Below are 24,794 nucleotides of genomic sequence, written 5' to 3'. Positions count from 1 at the left end.
TCTCCGGGGACAGCTCCTCCTCACTGCCCTCGCCATAGTCCTCATCACACACACCACCCACATCACACACACCAGCCACACACACTCACACAGAGAACACACGTGACACACACACAACAGGCAACACACATACCCACACATCACACACAGTAGCACACACGCACTCTCTCACACACACAGAACACACATCACACACACAGCCTCCATCAAGCTCACCGCAAATCACAACTCAATTCACAAGCAGCGCTGAGAAACGGGCATAGCCAAGCGTCCCGTCTGTATGCCTGGGGCTCGGCCGAGACCTCTCACACGGGGAGAGACTGGGCCACGACGGGACGAGAGGCGCTGCAGCCGACGGTCACCCCAGCGGGAACCCTCACCTCAGTGGCACTGCTCTGCCACATCACAGGGCACGAGACCAGCCTGCGAACAGGAGCCTTTACCTGGGGGTAAGGAAGGCGGGGTCCCTGCAGCCGTGGTCCCCACTGCAGAGGGTCTCCGGGGACAGCTCCGCCTCACTGCCCTCGCCATAGTCCTCGAAGTGTTCCTCGCCACCTATAACCGTGACCACAGACTGGCCCTGCAGGTGGGACCTGCGGAGGCAAAGGAGAGTCAGCTGCCGCCGCGGGACCGAGCACCCCCGAGCTGCGGATGTGACCCGAGCCTCTGTCCGGAGCCCGCGGCGACCACACGTGTGAGCACCTATTCCTCCAGTCACGCTGGGAAAGGCAAACAGGTGAGGCTGGCTTTGCCCACGGACCCCGCCTGGCCCAACCAACCCAACACCACCACGTCCATAACCAAAGCTTCATGGTCTGTGTCCTCCAGTCACAAGATGCCCTGGAGTCTAGGGGTCACTGCACCCTGGCTCTCGGCAGACGCTCCTGGCCAGGGCCGGACCCCCTCCTCACCACAGCCCCCCCACCCCAGAACCCGTGAGTAGGCACTGGAGCTGCCCCTTGGGGGGCCCAGGGGTCACGGAGGCCGTCGGTCCTCTGCCCAGACCCACAGCTGTGCACACGCAGCTCGGGCTCCACCGTGACCCAGCCCAGGGGCTCAGGATCTCAGCCATCTCTGAAGAGCACCCTTAGTCTGCCTGCCACCCACCAGCCACTGAAGCCAAGAAGAAGGGATTCCTCCCGACAGCCGCCCGATCACACAGAGCTGCTTTCTGTGTCTCCAGACAAGCTGCTTGTGTGTGCACGCGCCCAGACCCAGGACAGGAAGCCGCCCGCATGATGAGAGGGACCCTGCACAGCCTCCGCGGGTCGGACCCGGGTGCTTGGGGCAGCGAGTGGCCAGGCGCGTGTCCCCACGTCAGAGGGGACGTGCACCTTGTGCTGGGGGCCTGGGGCAGGCCGTGGGCGCGGCACGCACCACGACGACAGAAGACAGGAGACCTCAGCTCAGATGGGCACCCCGTCGCCAACTCAGGCGTGTCTCACACGGAGGCTCACACGACGTCAGTGCACCCCTGACAGCGAGTCACTGCTTAGGCAGCACAACGGCCCAAGGCTGGGGGCTTCCAGAGAAAATCAGACCTCGTCACGGCTTCCTGGGTTTGGCACTTCTCCAACTTTGATTACTTGACCCAAATGGAATTAAACGAATTTACCTGATTACCTTAAAAACACTGGTTAGGAAGCTGCGCTAAGGCAGTGCCCAGCCCTGCGTGCTGCATCCTAACCCCCTCTCCCCAGCCCCTGGGGAGTCGCGCAGGCTCCGGCCTCACACACAGGGCTCGGCCCGCGGCCCCCACAGCTGTCCCTCTGGCCCCAGCAGAGCCGAGAGCCCACTGTGCACACAAGACCGCCCACCACCAGATGGCCGCCCCCACCACGGCAAGCCGAGGAAGAGTCCGGTAAATGCACCAATAAACTGTGTTCGAAGATCAGGACGCCCATACTTCAGGATGCTGGTTCTGTCAAATAACCTGCGGACCCAGCACACGCCTGCCCAGCCCAGCGGGTGCCCTCCTCAGAGACTGACAAGCCAAGTCTGGGATCCACATGGACGTGCCAAAGCCAAAGCAACTGGAGAGGGGGCTGGAAGCACACACGCCGGGACCACGCGGTGCCGACCCGCGCAGGGCGCACACGGCCGAGCGGGCCGGCCAGCACCGCACACGCACTCAGCCACCTCGGGGGCCAGAGAGCAAAGAGGAAGCTTCAAACAGAGCCTGAGCCAATGGACGCCCTGATGCCTCTGTCTCCTGAGGAAGGGAGATGTGACCCCTGCCTCACAGCACACACAGGAGATGCAGAGCTGAGAACAGTGGCAAAACAATAAAGCTTTCAAACAAAAATGCAAGTATCACTGCAGTGATGGGGAGTGAGCAGAGACTGGAACAGCACAGGCAGCCAACCACAGACACGCCAGGCGCCTCGGAGAGTGAGAAGCTACCCCAAGCGAGTGGCGGGGGGGACATGCTTGCAGCACACCTGAGATAGAGGGGACCCCTGAGACATAGCAAGGGCTCCAACCGCTGAGGCCAGAGGACCTGGGAGGCCAGGTCTACCCAGAACTGAGGAGCAGCACCCGCTCACTGTCCCATTTCTTGCGGACCAGCTTGCAGAGCCCAGCTGTCAACAAAGGGGCACCAGCCTGCAGGGGAGAGGGTCTCCACGGGGCAGCGTGCCAGCAAGGCGCTGCCCGTCAGGCTCCTGGGAGACCAAGGTGAGGACCGCTCGCTCTGCGCCAGGACAGGACAGGGAGAAGCAGATGATGCCAGGAGCTGCCAGGATGGAGCAGCCAGAGCCTGCGGGCAGCCGGCTGGCAGGGAGCCACCCAACGCTGCCTGAGACCATCCGACCCACAGTAACCCCTACAGCCGAGCCCGAGCCCCAGGCACACCCCAACCCGCGAGGACAAAGCCTGAACAGAAAGACGTGACACTTACATGAAGCAGCTTCGCCCAGGGAACCTAAACTGCAAGCTGCCCCGGAGCCCAGGGCCCGCTGACAGGGAACGAAGGAGCCGCACACATCCCCACGGGGCGGCCGGCAGCAAGGACAGCCCTCCGGCGCCTCTGGGCCAGGTGAGGGCGCGACCCGAAGAGCGAGTCTCTCGCTGCGTCACGAAAGCCAAGACCGTGACGACAAAGCCCTGAGCGCCAGTCGAATCCCCCCCACGACGGCACATGAGCACCCGACAGGCGGCCCCGCGGCCTCTCCCAGGGGGCCTCCGCAGGCTCGGGCTCCACTGGGACCCCCCAAGGGCCCCGCCGACCCCTCCCGGCCGGGCGAGTGGGAACGCACCTGCCGGGCAGCAGCAGCAGGGCGCCGTGCCCGGGCTCCTCCGCGGCGTCCAGGCACTCGGGCGGCACCAGCGTGCCCGTGTCCTCGTCCGTGAAGGTCTCACATTCGCTGTAGGTGCTCTCGGAGCCCATGTACGCACTGTCCGTCACCTCGTTGGCCTAGGAGAGACACCCAGAGTCAGTCCCGGCAGCGAAAGGGGCCCGCGGCGGGGAGTGCCCATGAGGAGATGCCCCTCCTGCACTTCCAAGCAGAAACAGGGGCTCACGGCAGACTTCAGTGTGTTTTAAAGTGAGTTGTGTATGTAAACATGCCTCAAGCAGACACAAGTGCCCCAGCGTCCCAGGGTACACACCGGGAGAGCTGGCCCTCTGTGGGCCCCGGCACTGGAATGGCACACCCCGTGCGTGAACTGACGTCCAACAGTCTAAGGACACGCCTTTTTCAATTTAAAAGTCCCCACCAATGACTACTACCTACGTGCAGACTACTGCTCTGAAATTCAATTACGTGGTCTAACCTCAGAATCGGAATTCATCAACTGTTGGATCAATTACATTCACTAGTTCAGGGCTATTTCCCACTAAACACGCCTGTGTTTTCACTCTTGTGGACCCAGCACCAAGTAAGTGTCTGCAGACTGTCTAAGTGACCCTGCAGCCATACACAGGTTGCCTTCACTTTGCAGCCTCAGCCTTAATCAAGGGGCAACCGGTTAGCAGAGCAGCCAAGCTTTCACGCTGGTTAACGATGGACAAATGAGTGAGATTTCAGAGAAAAGGCTGGAGAGGCTGCACTTTGACCTTGGGCTCTGCCAAGAGATTTGGGGGGGGCAGAGGGCCCTGCACGGATGCCCCCACACCTGTGCCCAATGGAGACCAGGTCCGACTCCGTCTGCCGTCCACCAGTCGTGTGACCCGTCCACCAGCTGTGTAGCTGGTGAGCGTCCAAGGGGCGCCACATCAAGGGGAGAACGGACGCTGGACGTGGCTTTCCCGAGGTTGCCACCTCTCAGAACGTGGCTGCCACACGGGCAGGTGTGGGACAGCCTGAAAGGGGGCCCACGTGCCAGCTGGTCCGGGGCAGCGTGAGACGGGGAAGGCCCGAGGTCCCCACTGTAGGCCTTCCTCGACGCTCCTGTTTCCATACTTCTCCAAGGCGACTATGTAATCCACAGAGTGCTCACTTCAAAACCGAAACCAGGGACTCCCTTCAAGAGGCCCCCACGGTGCTTCTCACGACCACTGAGTGACTGGCTCCAAGCTGAGCCTGCAGGCAGGCACTATGGTGTCGAGGCTGGACTCACCGCCCGGGTCCGAGGGACAGCTGCCCGGGGCCCTCCTCACCCCCCACTCGCCCTCGACAAGAAGCAGGTGGGCCCACACACCTGAGACACAGGCTTCCCGCAGGGACAGAGTGTGACTCAAGGCCGCACCCCAGCAGAGGCTCCTCTGGGCAGCAGGGCCCCGGTCCTCACGGGCAGCTGGGTGCGCAGAAGCGGGGTGGGCCTGATGTGCAGGTCTGACCTCCCCTGCGGTCATGGCTGCAGCCTGAGTGAGCCTTCCTGCTGGGGCTCGGCAGGACAGCTCAGGATGGAAGTCACCCCCCTCCCCTGCCGGCACAGGAAGACCAGGCAAGCGCTAATCCCAGCTGCCAGACAGAGAGGAGCACTCGCCCACCTTCCACGCTCCTTCCCACAGCAGGACCGGCCCCCAGGGCCCAGAGCAGCCCACAGGCAGGAGGCCCTGGGGCTCCCGGAGGACCCCAGGCAAAGTCTGAGTTGGGCTGAGAGGGTCTCCCCCTGAGTCAGGCTGCCCTGAATAAGCGTCACAAGCCGGATGTTTTCCAGGGAGGGCTGGTGAAGCTGCCCTTAGACGGCAGCAGCTGTGTGGGGCGGCCTGCAGGAGCACAGAGGGGCTCTGAGCCCTGGCCCTGCAGCCCTGGTGCCACCAGATGGGCCTCAGGATGAGTTCAAGGAAATCCCAGTGCACCTGAGAACGCTTGGCTGTTTCCTCAACAAGTAACAAAACGTGGTGGGCAGGGAGCTTGCACGCACCGCCCCCAGCAAGGAGCTCCGGGGCGGCCAGGCCTGCCCGAGGCCCTGCCGTCCGGCCACAGTCCCTCTGAGGGGAATCGGCAGCCGGGCCGATCGTGGCCGGGGCCCTGCCTTCTCTTACCCTCAGACTCCCGCCAGGCCGGCCGGCTCCACACAGCAGCTCCAGGAAGGGCGTGTGTGCAGACGGCCTTCCCATGGAACTGGGCGCCGGCACTCTGTCCAGCCGGCCGGCAGCTCCAGCAGCCTCCTACTGGCCGGGCGTGCGGAGGTTCTGTCTGTCCACCTGAAGGTCCATCACAGCCTCAGCAGTTGTTTAACCCGCTCCCAGGCAGGCTCCATTAAACCTGCTCCGCTGGCTGGCAAGGGGGCAAAGTTCACGAAACGCTTGCTGAGCTTTTAACAAACATTTCTCAAAACAGAGAGGCTTTTGTTCTTGCTCTTCTAGCCCTTCTGATAAGAGTTTGCACAAAAAGCCTATTTCCCCATCTTCTTATAAGGCTGGGAGTGGGAGGAGGACGGAGCCAGAGAAGGCACAGCGGAGCCCACTCCTATCCTCCCGTTCTCAACGCCAGTCCAGATAGGGGCCCAGCCCCTCCTGCGCCCCCTCCTGCAGGCGGGGTCCTCCACCACTGCCAGCTGCTCTCTGCCTCAAGGGCTCAAATTCACACCCAGAGCCGCCTTCTCCGTCACAGAACTTCAGCGACAACCTGCACTCACCCCCCACCCCTTCTTAGAAACTCCACATCAGAAACTTTCTTCTGAGGAATTCTCTGGGGGCACTTTCACTGTCAAGGACGAAGCTTCAAATCCTGCTTGGGGAACTATTACTAAGATCCCGCAAGCCACATGGGAAGGCAAAAAACAAAAACAAAGAGCTCCTGGGAGCTCTGCTACAAGCTGAGGCCACAGGGGCGCTTGGGGAAACGCTGGGAGCCACGGACCCCCGTCACTGGCAGGAAAGGCCCCGGGAGGAGCCCTCGATGTTACACACAGGGCACCCCTGACCAGCACTGCTGGATCCCACCAGAAAATCAACAAAAGGCAGGGGGTCTCCAAATGTGGTACTGGATGTAATACACATCATCTTCACTCATATTCTTACAGGATTTATTATGCTTACATGATTCAAAAGTTTAGGGGGAAAAAAAAAAAACCCAGCTCTCTACAAGTCTCTGCTGCTGCTACTGCTGCTAAGTCGCTTCAGTCATGTCCGACTTGGTGCGATCCCATAGACGGCAGCCCATTAGGCTCTCCCGGCCCTGGGATTCTCCAGGCAAGGACACTGGAGTGGGGTGCATTTTCCTTCTCCAATGCATGAAAGTGAAAAGTGAAAGTGAAGTCGCTCAGTCGTGTCTGACTCTTAGCGACCCCATGGACTGCAGCCCACCAGGCTCCTCCGTCCATGGGATTTTCCAGGCAAGAATACTGGAGTGGGTTGCTATTGCCTTCTCCGCTACAAGTCTCTATATAGCACCTAATTCCACTCCTCTCAAAACCACATCTAAAACCTTAAAAAGCAAAAAACACATGGAGGAACCTTTAAGGACCGAAGCTGTAGATTCAACCAAGTCTATGAAATCATGAAAGAGCAAAACTATGGAGACAGTCAGTACAAGTTCAGAGGTCTGGGTGCTGGTGGGAGAAAGGGACGAACCTGGGGGGCAGAGAAGATTCTTAAAGCAGTGAAACTACAACTATTAACACCTACAGATCCTGCACTGCCAACATGGAGCCGGATGGAACCCTGTGCTTCGCCGGTAACAATGTATCCATACCGGCTCCCTTCACAACAAGTGGGAGATGTCCATTGGCAGGGACACTGTGTGTGTGGAGGGGGTGGGGGTGGAGGGGGGTGAACTGGGAACTCCCTGTACAATCTGCTTCCTCTTCTGTAAACCTAAAACTGCTAGAAAAAAAATGAAGCGTATTATTTCTTTTGAAACAATAACAAAAACTTAAAATATTCCCTCCTTGTTGAAAACAAATTACGATGTAAACACCTGAGCAGCAGTCCTGCTGCATTTTGTCAGGTTCCCCCCCACCTTCTGAAGGTGACGGGCCCAAGGCGGGGCTGGCATGCCCAGAGTCAAAGCATCAACCACAGAGGGAGGGGCACCTGTGGGCTGCAAGGGGCCCACCGTGCGGAGAAAAGGGGGCCGGGAGCCGGACAACTCTCCAAGCCTGCTCCATCAGGCTCCGGGAGGCAGCCCCAGTGTTGACGCCTCTCACAATCTGGATCACAGGAGTCACTCTAGTTCCCCGGGGCATCCTATTTCCATAAACCAGAGGCTTGGAGCAACAGGAATGTATTCTCCCGTAGATCCGGAGGCAGACGTTGGAAGCGAAGCTGTCGGCAGGGCTGCATCCCTCCTGCGGCTCCTGCGGAGGCCAGGTTCCTCCAGCTCTGCCCCGTCTTCACACTGCCTTCTTCCAGTGCTCCCTCTCCCCTTCTCTTCCAAAGACCCTGGTCACCGGAGTCACGGCCCACCCCACCCAGCATAGCGAGCTCTGCAAAGATCTCGTCTCCAAATACGGTCACTTTCACGGCTTCCGGTGGACTTTTGGGGGCTACGATTCAACCCATGATGCCCACGTACAAATAAAATACAAAGAATCAACAGAACACTCTTAACTGAGATACCGGAGAAGAACAGAATGGAAGACACTGATGGCAAAGCATGCTCTGGGGTGTCAACAGGCAGGAGAGGTCAGCTGCTGGCCGCCCAGGTAAGCGAGGAGACCAGGGTTCCCTGGACGCTCAACAACAAGCAGCCTCTCCCAGCCCGAGCTGCTGAGCTGGGAGGCTCCAGGTGTGTCGGTCTTCCAGAGCCTTCCCCGACTCGCCGCCCCAGGGCCCAGGGCTGAGGGTGGGCTGGACAGCTGACATGTCCGGGCCTGCACACCCGCCCTGCCCGACCACGCCGCCCCTCACAGCACGCACTCATGCCCACGGGCACCTGGTCCCCATGCAGCAGGGCTGGCCCGGCACCCCCAGTCACAGCCAGAACGAAGGCACCACTCGCTACAGAATGGGGACGCACGGTGGGCGGTTCCTGTCTTCAGGGGCTCAGGCCCAGCTGGGGCTCTGGGACAGAGCTGTGAGAGGTGAACAGCTGCGGGTGACCCGGAGGCCTGGGCTGGCAGGAAGTGAACCTATGCCATTGAGGGCCAGTTTCTCAGAGCAGGGAAACAAGATGCCAAGACTCCTTGGAGGGCAGGGGTCCTGTGGGCTGTCAGCACTCCGAGGGGCTCTCACTTGCCAAGGAGCCAACGCCCAGAGGGTCAGGGCATGGCCTCAGGCCCACCCTCTCCCCACACCCCGCCCCAGGCAACAGCAGGCTGAGGGGCTGCCACAGCTGTGTTTTTTAAAAAGGAAATTCCTCGGGAATTCCCTGGTGGTCCAGTGGTTAAGACTCCAGGCTTCTGATGCAGGGGGCATGGGTTCGACCCCTGGTAGAGGAACAAAGGTTCCCACGTGCCGTGTGACCAAAACAGAAAAAAACTGCAGATGGAGCCACCGGGGCCCTCCCAGCCTCTGCCCCCACCGCCCCGGTGATGAAGCTGTCTGGGTCTCCTCCGTGGCTCCGCTTACACACCTTCTCCCCACGGTGCACGTGTGCTCAGCTGCTCACTCGTGTCCGACTCTGTGACCCCTTGGACTACAGCCAGTCAGGCTCTCCCGCCCATGGGACTCTCCAGGCAAGAACACTGGAGGGGGTTGTCATTTCCTTCTCCAGGGGATCTTTCCGACTCAGGAGTCAAACCCGAGTCTCTACTAATTCAGTTCAGTTCAGTTCAGTCGCTCAGTCGTGTCCGACTCTTTGCGACCCCATGAATCACAGCATGCCAGGCCTCCGTGTCCATCACCAACTCCCAGAGTTCACCCAAACTCACGTCCATCGAGTCAGTCATGCCATCCAGCCATCTCATCCTTGGTCGTCTCCTTCTCCTCCTGTCCCCAATCCCTCCCAGCATCAGAGTCTTTTCCAATGAGTCAACTCTTCGCATGAGGTGGCCAAAGTACTGGAGTTTCAGCTTTAGCATCATTCCTTCCAAAGAAATCCCAGGGCTGATCTCCTTCAGAATGGACTGGTTGGATCTTCTTGCAGTCCAAGGGACTCTCAAGAGTCTTCTCCAACACCACAGTTCAAAGGCATCAATTCTTCGGCGCTCAGCCTTCTTCACAGTCCAACTCTCACATCCATACATGACCACAGGAAAAACCATAGCCTTGACTAGACGGACCTTAGTGGGCAAAGTAATGTCTCTGCTTTTGAATATGCTACCTAGGTTGATCATAACTTTTCTTCCAAGGAGTAAGCGTCTTTTAATTTCATGGCCGCAACCACCATCTGCAGTGATTCTGGAGCCCCAAAATATAAAGTCTGACACTGTTTCCACTGTTTCTCCATCCATTTCCCATGGAGTGATGGGACCGGATGCCAGATACAGCGAATGCTGCACTGGCAGGTAGACTCTTTCCCACTGAGCCCTCTTGGGGGCAGGGGCTGAAGGCAGCAAGGGGAAGTCAAGCATCCCCAGGCCCATTTTCTGGGTCTAGGGACATTTTTGATAAAACAAGGCCCTCACCATACATCCTGGTGGCCTGGCAGAAGGGCCCAGCAATGACACAGGAGAGCCTGCCCCTGCTGACCCCAGGCCCCAGAGGCCCTCCTGCCATCAGCCTCGGGTGCAAAGCATGGAGAGCAGACTCCTGCCGACCACTGGGCAGTCACAGTGCCCCCTGCCTGCCCTGCACGGCGCTCCCCAGGGACCAGCGAGTGACGCAGGGTTTAGGGTGCACGAGGAGGGCGCGTGTGTCCATCAGACTCCCTCTCGGCTCTCCCAGGAAAACCACTTGCCTCAAAGGTCACGAAGTCATCGAACTCCTCAGGGCAGGCAGGCAGCTCCTCGTCAGGGGCGGGTGTGACACCGCACAGCGGGCTGTCAGGATCTGCGGGAGAGAGGAGACGGTTCAGCGGCAGCCCCGGGCACCCCCGCGCTGTCACAAGGAAGGGCACACGGGGCGGACACGGGAGAGAGGAGACGGCTCAGCGACGGCCCCAGGCCCCTCCACGGTGTCACAAGGAAGGGCACACGGGGCGGACACGGGAGAGAGGAGACGGCTCAGTGACGGCCCCGGGCCCCTCCACGGTGTCAGGGACGGGCACACGGGGCAGGCACGGGAGAGAGGAGACGGCTCAGCGACGGCACCGGGCCCCTCCACGGTGTCAGGGACGGGCACACGGGGCAGGCACGGGAGAGAGGAGATGGCTCAGCGACGGCCCCGGGCCCCTCCACGGTGTCACAAGGACGAGCACACAGGGCGGGCACGGGTGGGGCCAGCGTGGCCGTGAGAGGTGTGGGCAGGTGGCTACAGGCAGTGTGGCCCCTGGAGCCTCGGCTTCATGCCAGCTCTGGGGGGCCCGAATGGCAAGAGGGTCCTTCCTCACAGAGTTGCTGTGCTGTAAGGGGAAGGCGGAGGACACAGAGCTCTGCGGCGCTCTCCAGCTCGAGAAGGAACAAGGTGCCAGGCTCCTTTTTCATTAGTTCGTTTATTTACTTATTTATTTTAGCTGCACCATGTGGCTTTGGGAGCTCAGGTCCCCAATCAGGGAGCGAACCTGGGCCCTCGGCACCGAGAGTACAGGGTCCTACCCGTGGGACCACCAGCGAAGTCCCGGATGCCGTATTTTCAAGAACCTATCTGGCGAGGGTCGGGTCAGGAGATAACGTCTGTCCAGCATGCCAGATTCGCACGGCTTTCATTTCTCCCCTTTTTTTACTTTATCGTCTACAACATGTTTTATTTTATAATGAGTCTCGAGAAAACTCCATCACATCACGCTGGGTTACACTGATGTCAGCAGAGACCCCACTTCTCAGACAGGACCCCACAGCTGCAACCCTCCTGAAGGAAATGCCCTGCCTCCTGCCCCCAACCTCTGAGGAGCCCGAGCCCGTTCCAAGGAGCAGGCATGATGCCCTTGTTTCTGCAGCCACCCTGCAGAGACACCCCGACATCACGACAAACATCCACCTGGTCTTCTTCCCCGTCATGGCACAGAGCCCCGAGAACCCGGGATTTCCTGAGTGGAGGGTGAGAGGAGCTTCTTTTGTGCATAACAAGCCCTTTCAACCTCACCTGGGTTCACACCAGTCAGGTGACTCTCAGAGGACGGGGGCTGGTTGCCAGGGGACCCTACACCCCACCCCTGACCTCTGACCTCCTGGGACAAGGAGGGAGTGGAGACACAGGTAGTCTCCCAAGATCAAGGGTTAACCAGTCCCACCCATGGAATGGAGCCTCCACTCACACCCCGGACGGAGGGGGTCAGGGAGTTTGGGCTGGGAGCACCCGCAGGAGTCAGGAGGGTGGCACGGCCCAGACGCCCCCACGCCAGGCCCTGCCCCGTGGACCCGGCGCCCCGCTGCTCACAAACCAACAGGGACCGGGCAGCAAAGCGCCTGCCGGGGCTCTGGCTGTTCTAGCAAGCATCAGGCCCGGGATGGGCTGTAGGGACTCGGGCCTGCGGTCAGGCCAGGGGCAAGGCAGGGCCGCCAGCACCCGCAGGGGCCTGTGCTCACTCTGGGTGGTGGCTATCGGAGAGCTGCTCCTGAGGAAAACCCATATGCAGGGCGTCCAAGCTGTGAGCACAACACAGGTGCCAGCAGTAACTGTCTACACATGCCAGGCCCACGCTGAGTGCACATCAGCCGGACACCCCAAGGCCGACCGCACCAGCCAGCCCCCAACGTGCACGCGCAAGGACGCTGGGACGTCAGCTCCAGCCTCCCGGGTCAGGGACGCTCTTCTCCAGCATCTGGACCTAAGTCATCAGCCCCCAGCCAGGCTCTGAGGTCCGCAGCCTGGGGTCGCGGGACCACCTGGGGAGGGGCCCTTGGCACAGAGCAGAGGCAGGACCACGGTGCTGCCCTGCTTCTGCAGAGCCCTCAGGCCGAGTGGAACAGTCACGCTCCCCTCAATGGCCTGGCAGAGCCGAGCGTCTACAGGTCCAGTCACTGAGGCATCCCCGCCAACTCAAGGCCCAGCACCCGCAGGGCTCCCGTCAGAAGAACCGAGGCATGCCCGCTGCTGCTGCTTGTGGCGTCTTCCCAAGAGAGTCACCAGCTGCGGCGGCACCTCGGAGCATGGCAGGCTGGACCCAGGCCCCGCGCTGGCTGGCCTCCAGCCCCGGGGCCCCGTGCGGAGGCCTGGTCTCCAGAGCAAGTGACCAGCGGCAAAACCACGGCGAGAGGGTTTCCATGGATCGGGGAGGGAGAGGACGGCTTCCCAGCGCAAAGCTGGCAAAGGCTAGGCTGACACTGCCTGTCTTCCCACTTTCAAATGTTAAGTCTTGCTTGCACTTTCGAAAACCAAACAGAGGACCTAAAGCTTTTAGAACAGAGCCAGTCATGAAGCCGCAGTGGGCGTGGACTCAGATCCCAGAGACAGGAGCTGACCCCGAGATGGAGGGGATGTGAACGCAGTGGAGCTTCTACAAGCTGGATGGGAACTCAGTATGGTTCTTTATCAGTTTTCTCTATAGAACTAAGACAAGTCTCCATCAGAGCCTGGCGGGGGACGAGCTGGAGCAGTGGCCCATTTGGAACACCCTCCTCAGTCTCGTTCTATTCCTGAAACGAGGCCTATGGCGAGGACAGCAAACTCCTGTGCTTTTCTGCAAAACTGGGTCAGTACGCGGAGTCAGCGCTCCGTGCCGCACACAGGCCACACGTCTGACAGACGCGCCCACAGCCGCGGCGGCCCCGGCAAGCGTGCCGGCAGGATGGCCTGGGGTGAACTCTGGCTGGACACAGGCCGGGCGAGCACGCTCCCCGTCTCCCTGTGAGTTAACAATTTCAAAAGTGTCTCTGACCTGCTTTTATTCTATTTTTATTTTCACTCTCCATTCCCAACAAAAGCTAAATGATGACGTCAGATTACCAAAGAAACAAGGGAAAGCAGGGGGAGTTCCTTGGCGGCCCAGTGGATTCTCCACAGTTCTACTGCTGGGACCCAAGTTCAACCCCTGGTCGGGGAACTGAGATCCCACAAGCCACTCAGCCAAACAAACAAAGGAAGAGCAGGGCCCATAGCCTGACCCGCCCAGCAGGTCCCCACAGGCAGGGACAGCGTCCCCACCAGCGCGTCCCCTGGAGGCCTGGCCCCGGCCCGCTCTGGGAGCTGAGGCGCTGCCGGCTCCCACACCTCCTGAACAGCCGGGACCACTCTGGCCCCTCCCGCCCGGTCACGGGTCTTCCAGGAGCACATTCAGACTCCTGAGGTCCAGGGTGGGGGCCTCCCAGGTCACGAGGCCCCAGGAATTCCTACAGCAGAACTTGCTCCCTTTCTTGTCACCCGTGGGCCATCAAAGCAGAGCAACAGAATCGTGGACAGGGCTGAGAGAGAGCCACACAGAAGGCCCGGCACTGTCGCTTGCTGGCCACTGTTCCGGGCTCCTCCCTGCCCACGCAGCGGAAGCCCCAGCTGGAAGGCGTGGAGACGCCAAGCTCCTCCCAGCCCCTTTGCCCCTTGGCCCAGGGAACCACGACGCATCACCCCTCTGTCGGTAAATCACGGGACGCGTCCCGCCCACAGGCGGGGCCAGTGCCCGGTAGTCAGTGGCTGCTCCTCGGTCACCCACAGTGGGCCCGAGGAGTGGACTGACCTGCCACCCGAGGCTGGGAGATGAACCGGGCCACAGGCCGAGAATGGCCAGCGGGTGCTCAGCACGGCCGTGCCCCTCGAGTCTCCCGAGCTCCGGGATGTCTGCCCCGTGCCCACAGGGCAGCGTGACACTGGTCTCCAGTCGCCTGAGTGCTCAGCTCTTTGATCACTGCGACTGCACACACGCTGGCCCCGCGGGCTGAGCCCCTCCAGAAGCACGCTTCCCGTTGGTTTTCCTGGTGTCCCGGGCTTGACCACATGCTCCCACCGCCTTCCCACCCCCAGACCCTCAGACAGCTGCAAAAGCCTCTCCCGTGACCCACCAGTCCTGGGGCCGACTCCCGTCACCTTCAACTTACAGCCAATAAGAAGCTGCTGGGGACAAACACCAACAGGACCACCACCCTCTAGGACACGTGACCTCCCCACTGATCCCAGGAACCCAGGGACCAAGCCCAACCGGCAGCTGCAGCCCTGTACACAGAGACCCCCTGACCCCGCGTGGAGGGCTCCAACGAGGGGTACGCGTGAATCTGGGCACACAGCACAGGTCCCAGAGCCCTGACAACGCATCCACACACAGACTTGGACCTGACGTCACTAGGAGGTTCATTTATCAGGACCCCACACTGCAGAGACTGTTGTCCATCACATGGGGCACTGGGGACAGACTGGTGCCATCGCCTGGGGGGCACTGAGGACAGACTGGTGCCATCGCCTGAGGGGCACTGAGGACAGACTGCTGCCATCGCCTGGAGGGCACCGGGGACAGACTGGTGCCATCGCCTGGGGGGCACTGCGGACAGACTGCTGCCATCGGGGGGCACTGGGACAGACTGGTGCCATCGCCTGAGGGGCACTGGGGACAGACTGGTGCCATCGCCTGGGGGGCACTGGGGACAGACTGGTGCCATCTCCTGGGGGGCACTGGGGACAGACTGGTGCCATCGCCTGGGGGGCACTGAGGACAGACTGCTGCCATCGCCTGGGGGGCACTGCGGACAGACTGGTGCCATCGGGGGGCATTGGGGACAGACTGGTGCCATCTCCTGAGGGGCACTGGGGACAGACTGGTGCCATCTCCTGGGGGGCACTGCGGACAGACTGGTGCCATCGCCTGGGGGGCACTGGGGACAGCCTGCTGCCATCTCCTGGGGGGCACTGGGGACAGCCTGCTGCCATCGCCTGGGGGTGGTCAGGTAAAGCACACAGCCACACAAGCAAGCGTGGCTCACACTGGGGACCCTGACAGGCGGCAGCACCCGCGGGGCGCAAGCGTTACAGGTGGTGAAGCACAGCTGACGGTGTGTTTATGAGAAGCCCACAGCGGCCAGGCTGACGTGTGCTGATGGAGACCAGCTGAGGAGGCGAGGCGGGAGGGCAGCGGCTCGGCAGGCTGGCAGAGAGCTGTCCGGGGGCGGGGAAAGCTCTGGACAGGGGTCTACACCCCCTGCACGAGGATGTCACCATTCTCAGCAGGGCTCACTGAAGATCTGGGCACTCCACTAAAGGAGAGTTTGTACCCAAAAGGAGACTGCAAACCACCACCAAACTCTGGATGATGAGACACACAGGACACAGTGACTGAGGGAGTGCATGCTGGTGAACCGACCTAAAACCCATCCCACCGAAACAAAGCGGTGGACGGGGGGCAGGAGGACGTGCGATGCTGCCTGCAGACTGCGGACAGGGGTCGGGGGGTGTTCACTGCGGGTCTTGCAGTGTTTTTGTATGTTTGAAGGTTTCCATAAAGACTTCTGGGGGCAGAGACCCATGTCCAACATCACGGATGAGTAGCTGAGCCACGGAACCCTACAGGGCAGGGCATGAGGGGCAAAGATGAGAGCGGACCTGAAGCTCAGCAGGGGAGCTGGGGCTGGGGGTCGCTCAGCAGCAGGGAGGGAACGAGGAAGTGTGTGGGCAACTCACCTCCATTCCTGATCGCCTCAATCCCCCGGTAAAAGTCTTCGAAGCTGATCACACCGAGCCCACTGGGATCCAAGTACCTCGTGAGGTCCGTCACCTGCAATGGCCAAGTGAGCAGGTTATCCGAGCCGTCACTCTGCATGTGGCCGTCCCCACGTTCAGAGGAGCAGCCAGCTTACGAGGGGCGGCGCTGAGGAGTCGGGCCGTCCGGTCCTCTGACAGGACTGCCAGCCACAGCTCTAGCCAGGGCATGGGCCTCCTCCAGGCAGGCGCCGCCAACAGCACCCAAGACCACGACCCACCGACCGAGACCCTGCGTGCAGGCCGCCGCCGCACTTCCTGGGTGCACTGCCGTCCCGGCATGACTGCAGCCGATCACACAGCAGAGGCCAGCGCCACCACAGGCCTCCCAGCAGACACCTCGGTAAAGGGACCCCAGCAAGCAGACGGCGGACATCAGAAATGACAAAGAAGCCGGACGATGCTCACATGAAACTCCAGAGAATGGAAGTCTCCTAAAAGAAGGTAAGTTTGTTTCGAAGTATAAATTGGATTTCATCAAAATTTAATACTTTGGCTTTTTAAAACACACCGTTAGACAACACTGCCAATCAACTATCTTCCAAGAAAAATTCATTAGAAAGACACTCGGACTTTCCTGGTGCTCCAGTGGGTTGAGAATCTAACTTTTAATTCAGGGAACACAAGTTTGATCCCTGGTCCGGCAACTAAGATCCCACGTGCATCGGGGCAACTAAGCCGGAGGGCTGCTGCTAGACAGACATCCACAGGCCACAGTGAGGACCCAGAGCAGCCGAAACAAACAAGACAAAACTACTCAGGAAAAGTTCCCTAGAATTAAAAAATAGCTTTTAACTACATAATTGTTTTCTCCTTGAGATTTTACTTCATTATATTATTATTTTTATCGAAGTTGAGTTACCATGTTTCAGGTGCCTATCGAGAGAATATACTGGGTACCTACAAGTATCAACTCCCAACCCTAAAGGACCTCACCTAAGACTTACTCTGGTATATTCCTTAGACTTTAAAGGAAAAGGGAAGAAACCCTTTGAATATGCAAAAAACGAGTGATTTATACTTTGACCACCTGATGTGAAGAGCCGACTCATTGGAAAAGAGTCCTGATTCTGGGAAAGATTGAAGGCGGGAGGAGAAGGGGATGACAGAGGACGAGATGGCTGGATGGCATCACTAACTCAGTGGACATGAGTTTGAACAAACTCCAGGAGATGGTGAAGGACAGGGAAGACAGGCATGCTGCAGTCCATGGGGTCACAAAGAGCTGGACACAACTTAGTGTCTGAACTGCTGCTGCTAAGTCACTTCAGTCGTGTCCAACCCTGTGCGACCCCATAGATGGCAGCCCACCAGGCTCCCCCGTCCCTGGGATTCTCCAGGCAAGAACACCGGAGTGGGGTGCCATTTCCTTCTCCAGTGCATGTAAGTAAAAAGTGAAAGTGAAGTTGCTCAGTCGTGTCCGACTCTGTGCGATCCCATGGACTGCAGCCCACCAGGCTCCTCCGTCCATGGACTTTCCAGGCAAGAGTACTGGAGTGGGGTGCCACTGCCTTCTCCGAGTGTCTGAACAACCATGATCAAAGCCACACATGCCAATACTACAGGGGGTGATGAGCAAAACCCAACCCAGGGGCCCCGACAAACAGAGGACCCGCTGCCTTCAAGAGGAGACTCACTCTGAGGCTCAGGAGGCACACCGACCACGCGGGCACTTCTCGCATCTGACCTCAAATTTTAAAGAATTTTACTCTCGTTTAAAAATAGTCAGAAACTTGAATATCGACTGATCCAGGACACTGAATACTGACTGAATACTTGATGATGTTAAGGAATGGTGGTTAATCTTCACAGGTAAGACAGTGGTATTTCCGTAATTTCCCCAAGTGCACTGCTTTTTGCTATACACTTACTGCACTATTCTGAGGCTAAGGCACATGTGAGGTTACACCTGGGGTGGGGGCAGGGGCGCGGGCACCAGGGAGGCCCCACACAGCTCTCTCTACTGAACGCTCCCAAATGAAAATAAGAAAGAAAAGAAGACGAGCAAGAAAGAGAGAGGAAAGATGGGGGACGAGAGGGTGGGAAGGCGGAGTTGGTCAGCCAGGGAGAGAGTGGACCTCGGACCACACGGGTGCACCTCGGGGAGGGTGCAGGCCGGGAGGGCATCCGGTGTGCTGAATCCACCCGCCCACGCCACCACAAACACCGCTCTGCGCAGGGCAGGCGGGGGACACTGCCACGTTCGGCCTTCTCCCCGCTGTTGACCTGCAGGGCAGGGACCACCTCGAGCCAACTGAGCTGCAGCCGAGGATCCCCTGCTGTCCCTCCACCACAGGGCCCACGTGTCCCTAAAACGGTGGCTTGGAAGTCCACTCAGCAGGTGACTTCCTGAAACCACAGAGTCTGAGTCCCCACTCAGTACCTCACTCAGGCCTTGATGTCTGGGGAGCGCCTTGCTGGGGGCCTGAAATCCACTCCTGCCAATCTGTCTTTAGGATTCCTAAGAATTTCAACAATGAAAACTGGACACAAAGTACCAAGATTTTCCTTAGGAAATATTAACCAGTGCTTTTAAAACAAATTGTTAATTAGTTACCATGTTAGAATAGCTCCTGTTGAGTTGAAGCAGGCATTTCCTGAAGTCCACTTTATTTTTCTGCAAAATCTGGAGGATAAATCAACATCCACGGGGCTGATGATTTAGGGGATGGTTCCAATTCTCCAAGGCCAAAGTACTCCATTTGGAGGTTTCAAGGGAAAAAAACAAAAACAGGCCTGGAAATTAAGAACCTGCCCTTTCTGCACAGAAGAGACAGGAAACCAAGCCCAGCGACACACAGCCCGTCCAAGCCAGCCAGCACCTCCCCGGGCAGACGGCATGGGAAGCCATAGAAGCAGCCACAAGAGAACCCTGCTTTGCAACCAGCTGTAGGCAGACAGACTGGCTCCCACAAGGTTCTTCTAACGTGAGAAATTTACTGGCAGATCACACTGCTTCTGCTACAGCTGTGCAGACATGAGTGCGTGCTAAGTCCCTTCAGTCACGTCCAACTCTGTGCGACCCCGTGGACTGTAGCCCACCAAGCCCCACTGTCCGTGGGATTCTCCAAGAATACTGGAGTGCTGTGCCTGTGAATTGCTGTGCCTGCCTCCAAGGGATCTTCTCCACTCAGGGATTGGACCCGAGTCTCTCGTCTCCTGAATTGGCAGGTGGGCTCTTTACCACATGCCGCCTGGGAAGCCCTGTGCAGACAGAATCTCAGGAGAGGGCACCAGGTCATCTTCCCCACTCACTGCTCCCTCCAGCCACAGAAGCACCGGGAAGCCCCACCCTCTCTCCTGCCCCTCTGGTTACTGCTGTCCCGAATCGTAACACTGACAGAATAGCCGTCTTACCCGAAGCAGCTCAACCTAAACTAACACTGACAACACTCCAGCCTGCAGAAGCAGAATCCTTCCAAGTACACATGGAACATTTTTATCAAGACATAAACAAGTTTCAGTCGATTCAGGTCTCAAGACCGTTAGGGGATGTAAATCCCACTGCAACGAGGTCCACGTGTGTCTGAATGGCTAGACCATAAGGCGGCTGCACACGCACACCAAGTGTCTGCAGGGTGTGGAGGAATGCCACTGCGGCTGGAAGATTTCACGGCCAGTTTGGAAAACTCTGGAGATTCCTCAGGTCAGCCTAACTCCTACACACCATCCAGCCATTTCACTTCTAGGTATGCTCAAGAGAAATGAGAACAGATGTACATGAAGGGTTACAGACGCCTGATGGGCGATGGCCCGTGGAGACAGCCCAGACGTCCACCCACTGAGAATGACCGTCTCTCCAGGGGCATCTCCGGAGCAGCTGCGTGCACACAGAGGCTCTCCCCCGAGCCCAGAACGCCTCTGGGCCGCCCAAGTTGCGCCATCCCTGCACCGGGAGGCCACCTGCCTCTGCAGCTGGAGGGGTGACCCTAGATCACCTCTTATGAACCAACTAACCACCCCGGCTTTAAGGGGGAGGGCTTAGAAAATTCTGGAAGGGAAGCATGGTGCCGGTCTCAGGTAGAAAGGTCATTCCTCACGCCCTCGAGAGGCGTCTTCGCATAGACGCGGACGCTGCAGTGTCGCCAGTCGTGGCCGCCGTGGACGCGGGGTGGCCACTCAGCGCCCAGCTGAAACCATCCACCGGCAGCTCCTCCCGACACACTCCAGGACGGGGCCTCAGAAGCTGCTGCCCCTGCAGCTGTCATCACCGAGGCTCTGAGAGCTCGCTGTCCGCCCAGCTCAACACCAAGAAGATCTTCCTGGTGTAGGAGGCAGGGGTCAGGGAGGCCGGGCTCCGGGGCAGGGGTGCCTCCAGCCGCTTCATGGGACGCAGCCGTCCTGACCACATTATATCTGTTAACAGCTTTACAGACACACAATTCACCAACTTAAAGGGTACAATTCAGTGGTTTCTAGTATATCCATAGAGCTGTCTCTGTGTAATTTTAAAGACAATAAAATATTAAAATGCATGTGAGAATACTCGGGAAAACAGTCGAGCTTTTTGCAAACGTGCTGAAAAGATATAACCATTTACAGGAGTAGCAGAGGATACATCTGCTCCTCTCATGCACCCCGTTAATCAGGGTGAAGAGGGGGCGCCGCTGGAAACAAAGGCCTCCCACTCAACCCTGCGTGTCAGCCCCCAGGAGCGGTGCTGTGGACCCCCCAAGAGGCTACCAAAGGGTCCCCCACTTGGCTCTCCTCTGACCAGGGATGACCAGGCCCTGCTCCCGGCCATGTGACGGCAGCATGCCCTCTGGCCTAACCGGCAGCTCTCTGCACAAATCAGAGGGGAGGCGTCATTCCTTACAGGACACCTCTGGACCCCTAACCCAGGCCAAGCCTAAGGCGGGAAAGCAGCAACAGTTACCAGGCGCAGGCGTGCGCAGGCACACAGCCTGGCAGTCACAGGGCTGTGTGGTGGGCAGGACAGACCTGCCTCCTGCCCGCCCGCCGACCCTGCTCTGTCCAGAAGCCCCTGTCTCTGTTCTTCTCCTCCCGATAGTTTATTCTGGGGGTCACTGCCTTCATGTGAAACTAATGCACTCCTGGTGGCACCTCCTGGGTTGTCAGGTTTGCAGGCTGCATTTCGGCCTCCTGTGGCTAAAAAATGGGAATTCCACACCCGCCGGCCCCACCCCAAGTCTAGCCAGGCCCTCTGCAGCATTCACATCCCGGACAATGTCGATATTTCTCGGTGGACAGAGGCGTTTAAATGGCCCCACTGCCTTCCGTACCTAATCTCCCCCCCACTTGGCAGTCTCCTGGGTCCCCTGCCTCCAGCATCTGCACACCTACTGCTACGTCAGATCCCCAGCCCCGCCAGCACCTTGGGTCTCCTCGGGTCCCCTCGCCCGCGCCCTCTGTCTCAGCACCCCTCACCTCAGGGCGGTGCGAGCAGGGTGTGCGGTGTGCCCGGAGCTCCCGCCCTGCACCCTCAGGAGCCTGCCTGCCCTAACACTTTGGAGGCTGTTCTCACCTCCTGCTGTCTGACAGGATGCACCGCGCTGGCTAGAGACACTTTCCACTCACAGGAAGAGCCTGCCACCTGGAGGCAGTCCGTGTGCCCAGCCTGGTTCCTCAGGTCTAACAACACCAGTCAGTCCCGCAGACCCTTCCCTCTCCCCTCACCTTTCATCTCCTAGTCTCTTTGCCTTTTAAAGAACCTTCTGCCATGTATTCTTGACTTGATCTTCGCTTCTAACTTATTAAAAAAACACTTTTATTCCATTTTTAACTTCGGAGGGTGTGTTCCAGTTCTCTGAATGCGATACCTTATTTAATCTGACAATATAACTAGTGTCATTCCCCAAGTTTTCTTCTGCTCTTTGCACTGACCCTGTTCCCTTCAGGCACCTTCTGCTTTTCTGTTCTTGGTCTCTGAATCCCTGACCACCCATTTATACATAAAAATGGTCACTAAAGAGCCGACAAGCCAGAGTGGCTCACTGGGGGGCCTGACCACAGGTGCCCCGGGCAAAGACCCGGCTCTAGGACCAGACGCTGTGGGGACAGGGTCCTGAGAGGGCTTGGGAATGCGATGCGACAGGCCAGTGCGTTCCCTGTCACAGGCAGCTGGGCCACAGGAAGGAAGCTGCTGAGTGGTGAGGGCCACGTGGCTGGACCTGAGGGTGGCCGCTGGGACCCAAGGCCACTGACTGCCAACTACCTGCCAACAGCCGGGGATCTCAGCCCCAGAGCCACCAGGAACTGGACTGTGCCCACCAGGTGAACGAGCATGGCGGAGGACGCTAAGTCCCAGGGCATGGCTGGGCAGAGCCCAGGCGGAGGCCACGGGGCCCGCGGGGTCAAGCCAGCTCACAGAGCGCCTTGGGGCGCTCAGGGATGGCCAGGGTGAGTGAGGGGCTCGTGCCAGGAAGGAGGCCAGCACCCAGGAGCGCTCTGAGCACGGCGGCCGCAGCATTTGCTGGGACAGTGCCGTCTGGCCGCCTGCAGGCTCTGGCTGTGGAAGGGGGTGTCGAGGCTGCGCCCCCACAGTCCCGGCAGAGCCACAGCTGAGCTGGAGACCTGGCGGGACGCTGGATGCGTCCTGACCACAGAGCCAGTCAGGTGCACGGTGGACCAGACGTCAGGTGAGAGAGAGAGGTTCCAGCCCGAGTCACTGGATGGTGGGGACTGTTACTGAGCTGGGGACACCGCGGTGGCATGAGTCTGAGGCGTCCGTCTGACATCCCGGCACGCGCCCAGGCCTAGGAGGTGACCAGGCTAGAGCTGAAGGGGGCTCGTCAGCAAGTGCAGCCTGGAAGGAAGAAGAGGGGGAGCAGCCCTGGCCTCCAGCCCGGGTGAGGACCCGTGGGAGCAGAAGCCGCGCGGCACTTCAGGCTGCGTAGGGCGGCTCAGGTAACACAGGATCACCGAGCCGCGGAACCGGAACCAGTGCAGCGGGGCAGATTCTGTGGCTGCGCCCACACTGACCTGGGAACCGCGGCTTCTCAGAGCCGTCACTTTCCACAGGCATTTCCTGCTCCCGCTCCTCCACCTTCAGGAGGGCAGCGACAGGACGCTCTCACAAGTCTCCAGCTGTGACAGGACCCACACGACAGGAGGGCTCCCAGGTGGCTGAATGGTAAAGAACCTAATGCCAGTGCAGGAGACTTAAAGAGACATGAGTTCGCTCTCTGGGTCAGGAAGATCCAGGAGGAGGGCATGGCAACCCGCTCCAGTATTCTTGCTTGGAGAATCCCATGGACAAAGGAGCCTGGCAGGTTACAGTCCACAGGGTCACAAAGGGTCGGACACGACTAAAGCGACGTAACACGCATGCAGGTCTGCACATCTGTAGCAGAAACAATACGATTTGCTAGTAAATTTCTCCTCTCCCCACACTGCACCCTGCCCCTGCCGCACACTGGGGGTTTCTACCTGAGCCCCCAACTCCTCCAGGAGAACACGTTCCTGGAGAGGTTTCCAGGTGCCCTCGTCCTATGGACCAGGCTGCCCATCCACCATGGAGCCTGTACCCAGCCCAGGATGGTGCACCGCTGGGAGGAAGTGGACAAGTGTCGAGAAGCCAGGCTCTGCTCTGGGGCCCTCGGGTCTCCTGGCAGAACTGTTTCCCTGCAAGAAACCCAGCACAGGGGCCGACGGTCGTGGGGACTCGGGCCTCTGGGCCAGCACCGGACGGGGACAAGGCCTCCAGCACGCACTCCCCAGCCCCAGACCAGCCCAGGAACAGCCATGCCCACGGAGGCTGCGGTTGGGTTTCAGTAGTTCTGTTCTGTTTTGAGATTTGTTTAAACCTAAAAGTGACGCCTAGACTGTGACATGACCGAAGAGAAGTCTTGAGAGGACTGGAAAACTCCAGGAGCTCTAAACTGCTGGCCATTAAGTCTTGGACCTGAGAACAGCTAACTGGAGAACTGGCCTAATGGCCATGGTTGTCACAGTTGTTTTTTTCTAATTATCAAGAGATCATTCGACTGAGTCAGCACAAAATGAAGTTCTTCAGGCTCTCATTCTGTCCGCTATCATCCCGTTCACCTCTGTCTTCATCTTCGGCACTTTGCTCTTTAAACACAGAATGCTAAACCAAAACAAAGACAGTATTTATCCCTTAAACATACAGACTGCTGGGTCCATCTGAAACAAGTTAAGAAGGGCTAATACTGCAAAACAAAAGAACTCTACAGACGTAAACTCATAACGTTTTACAGCTCCACAGGCGCCCACATCACAGGACAGGAAATAGAGGCCGGCCAGCCCTCACTATGACACAGAGGACACACACTCGAAAGACACTTCTGTCACTAACACTTTCGGTAAGAGAAACATCAGGTCAGATATACTCCTAGGGTAAAAATACACTGACACACCACTGTTCCTACATCAGATTGGTGATGCTTGTTTAGAAGATACTGTAAAAAAAAAAAAATCTAAAAAACAGTTTAAGCTACATGCACATTTCCCCAGCAATTCCATTCTTAAGACTTTAAACTCAGAGACACAACAAAGACTGCATGGGAAGATTCAGCTAGGAGAAAGCTTTTAACAGCAGGAAAACGAAAACCTAAAATACCAAAGACAGGATTGATCGAATAAGTTTAGGACATTCAATCACATGATCGAAAAGCAGGCACGAAAACCACGTCAGAAGCAAGCCTACTGACACTGAGAGTCCGAGGAAACAGACTGACTTGCGATTGTAAGTTAATTGTGACTCTGGTTCTATTAACATTTCTCTCTCTTACAGAAACGACGGTTTAAAGCCTGGAAGGTTGAAATGATTCACAACGCCAGATGGGATTTTTGTTTTCTCCTTTATTTGCATGTTTTCATTTAT

General features: G+C 58.5%; 1 protein-coding gene across 1 annotated transcript in view; it reads right to left on the bottom strand.

Annotated features, from left to right (window-relative positions):
* RAB11FIP3 (RAB11 family interacting protein 3) overlaps positions 1 to 24,794 on the bottom strand; it is a 59,109-nt gene that overhangs the window by 17,507 nt on the left and 16,808 nt on the right. Inside the window, exons 2-5 of the mRNA XM_042239861.1 lie at positions 15,911 to 16,004; positions 10,173 to 10,264; positions 3,258 to 3,415; positions 444 to 593 (exon numbers count right to left, since the gene is read on the bottom strand). Coding sequence (XP_042095795.1) covers positions 444 to 593; positions 3,258 to 3,415; positions 10,173 to 10,264; positions 15,911 to 16,004 — 494 coding nt within the window. The remainder of the gene's footprint in view (positions 1 to 443; positions 594 to 3,257; positions 3,416 to 10,172; positions 10,265 to 15,910; positions 16,005 to 24,794) is intronic.

Source organism: Ovis aries, chromosome 24 (genome assembly GCF_016772045.2).
Source record: "Ovis aries strain OAR_USU_Benz2616 breed Rambouillet chromosome 24, ARS-UI_Ramb_v3.0, whole genome shotgun sequence".
Taxonomy (NCBI): domain Eukaryota; kingdom Metazoa; phylum Chordata; class Mammalia; order Artiodactyla; family Bovidae; genus Ovis; species Ovis aries.
The sequence above is the reverse complement of the archived record's forward strand: the minus strand, read 5'-3'. Positions and strand labels throughout refer to the sequence as shown.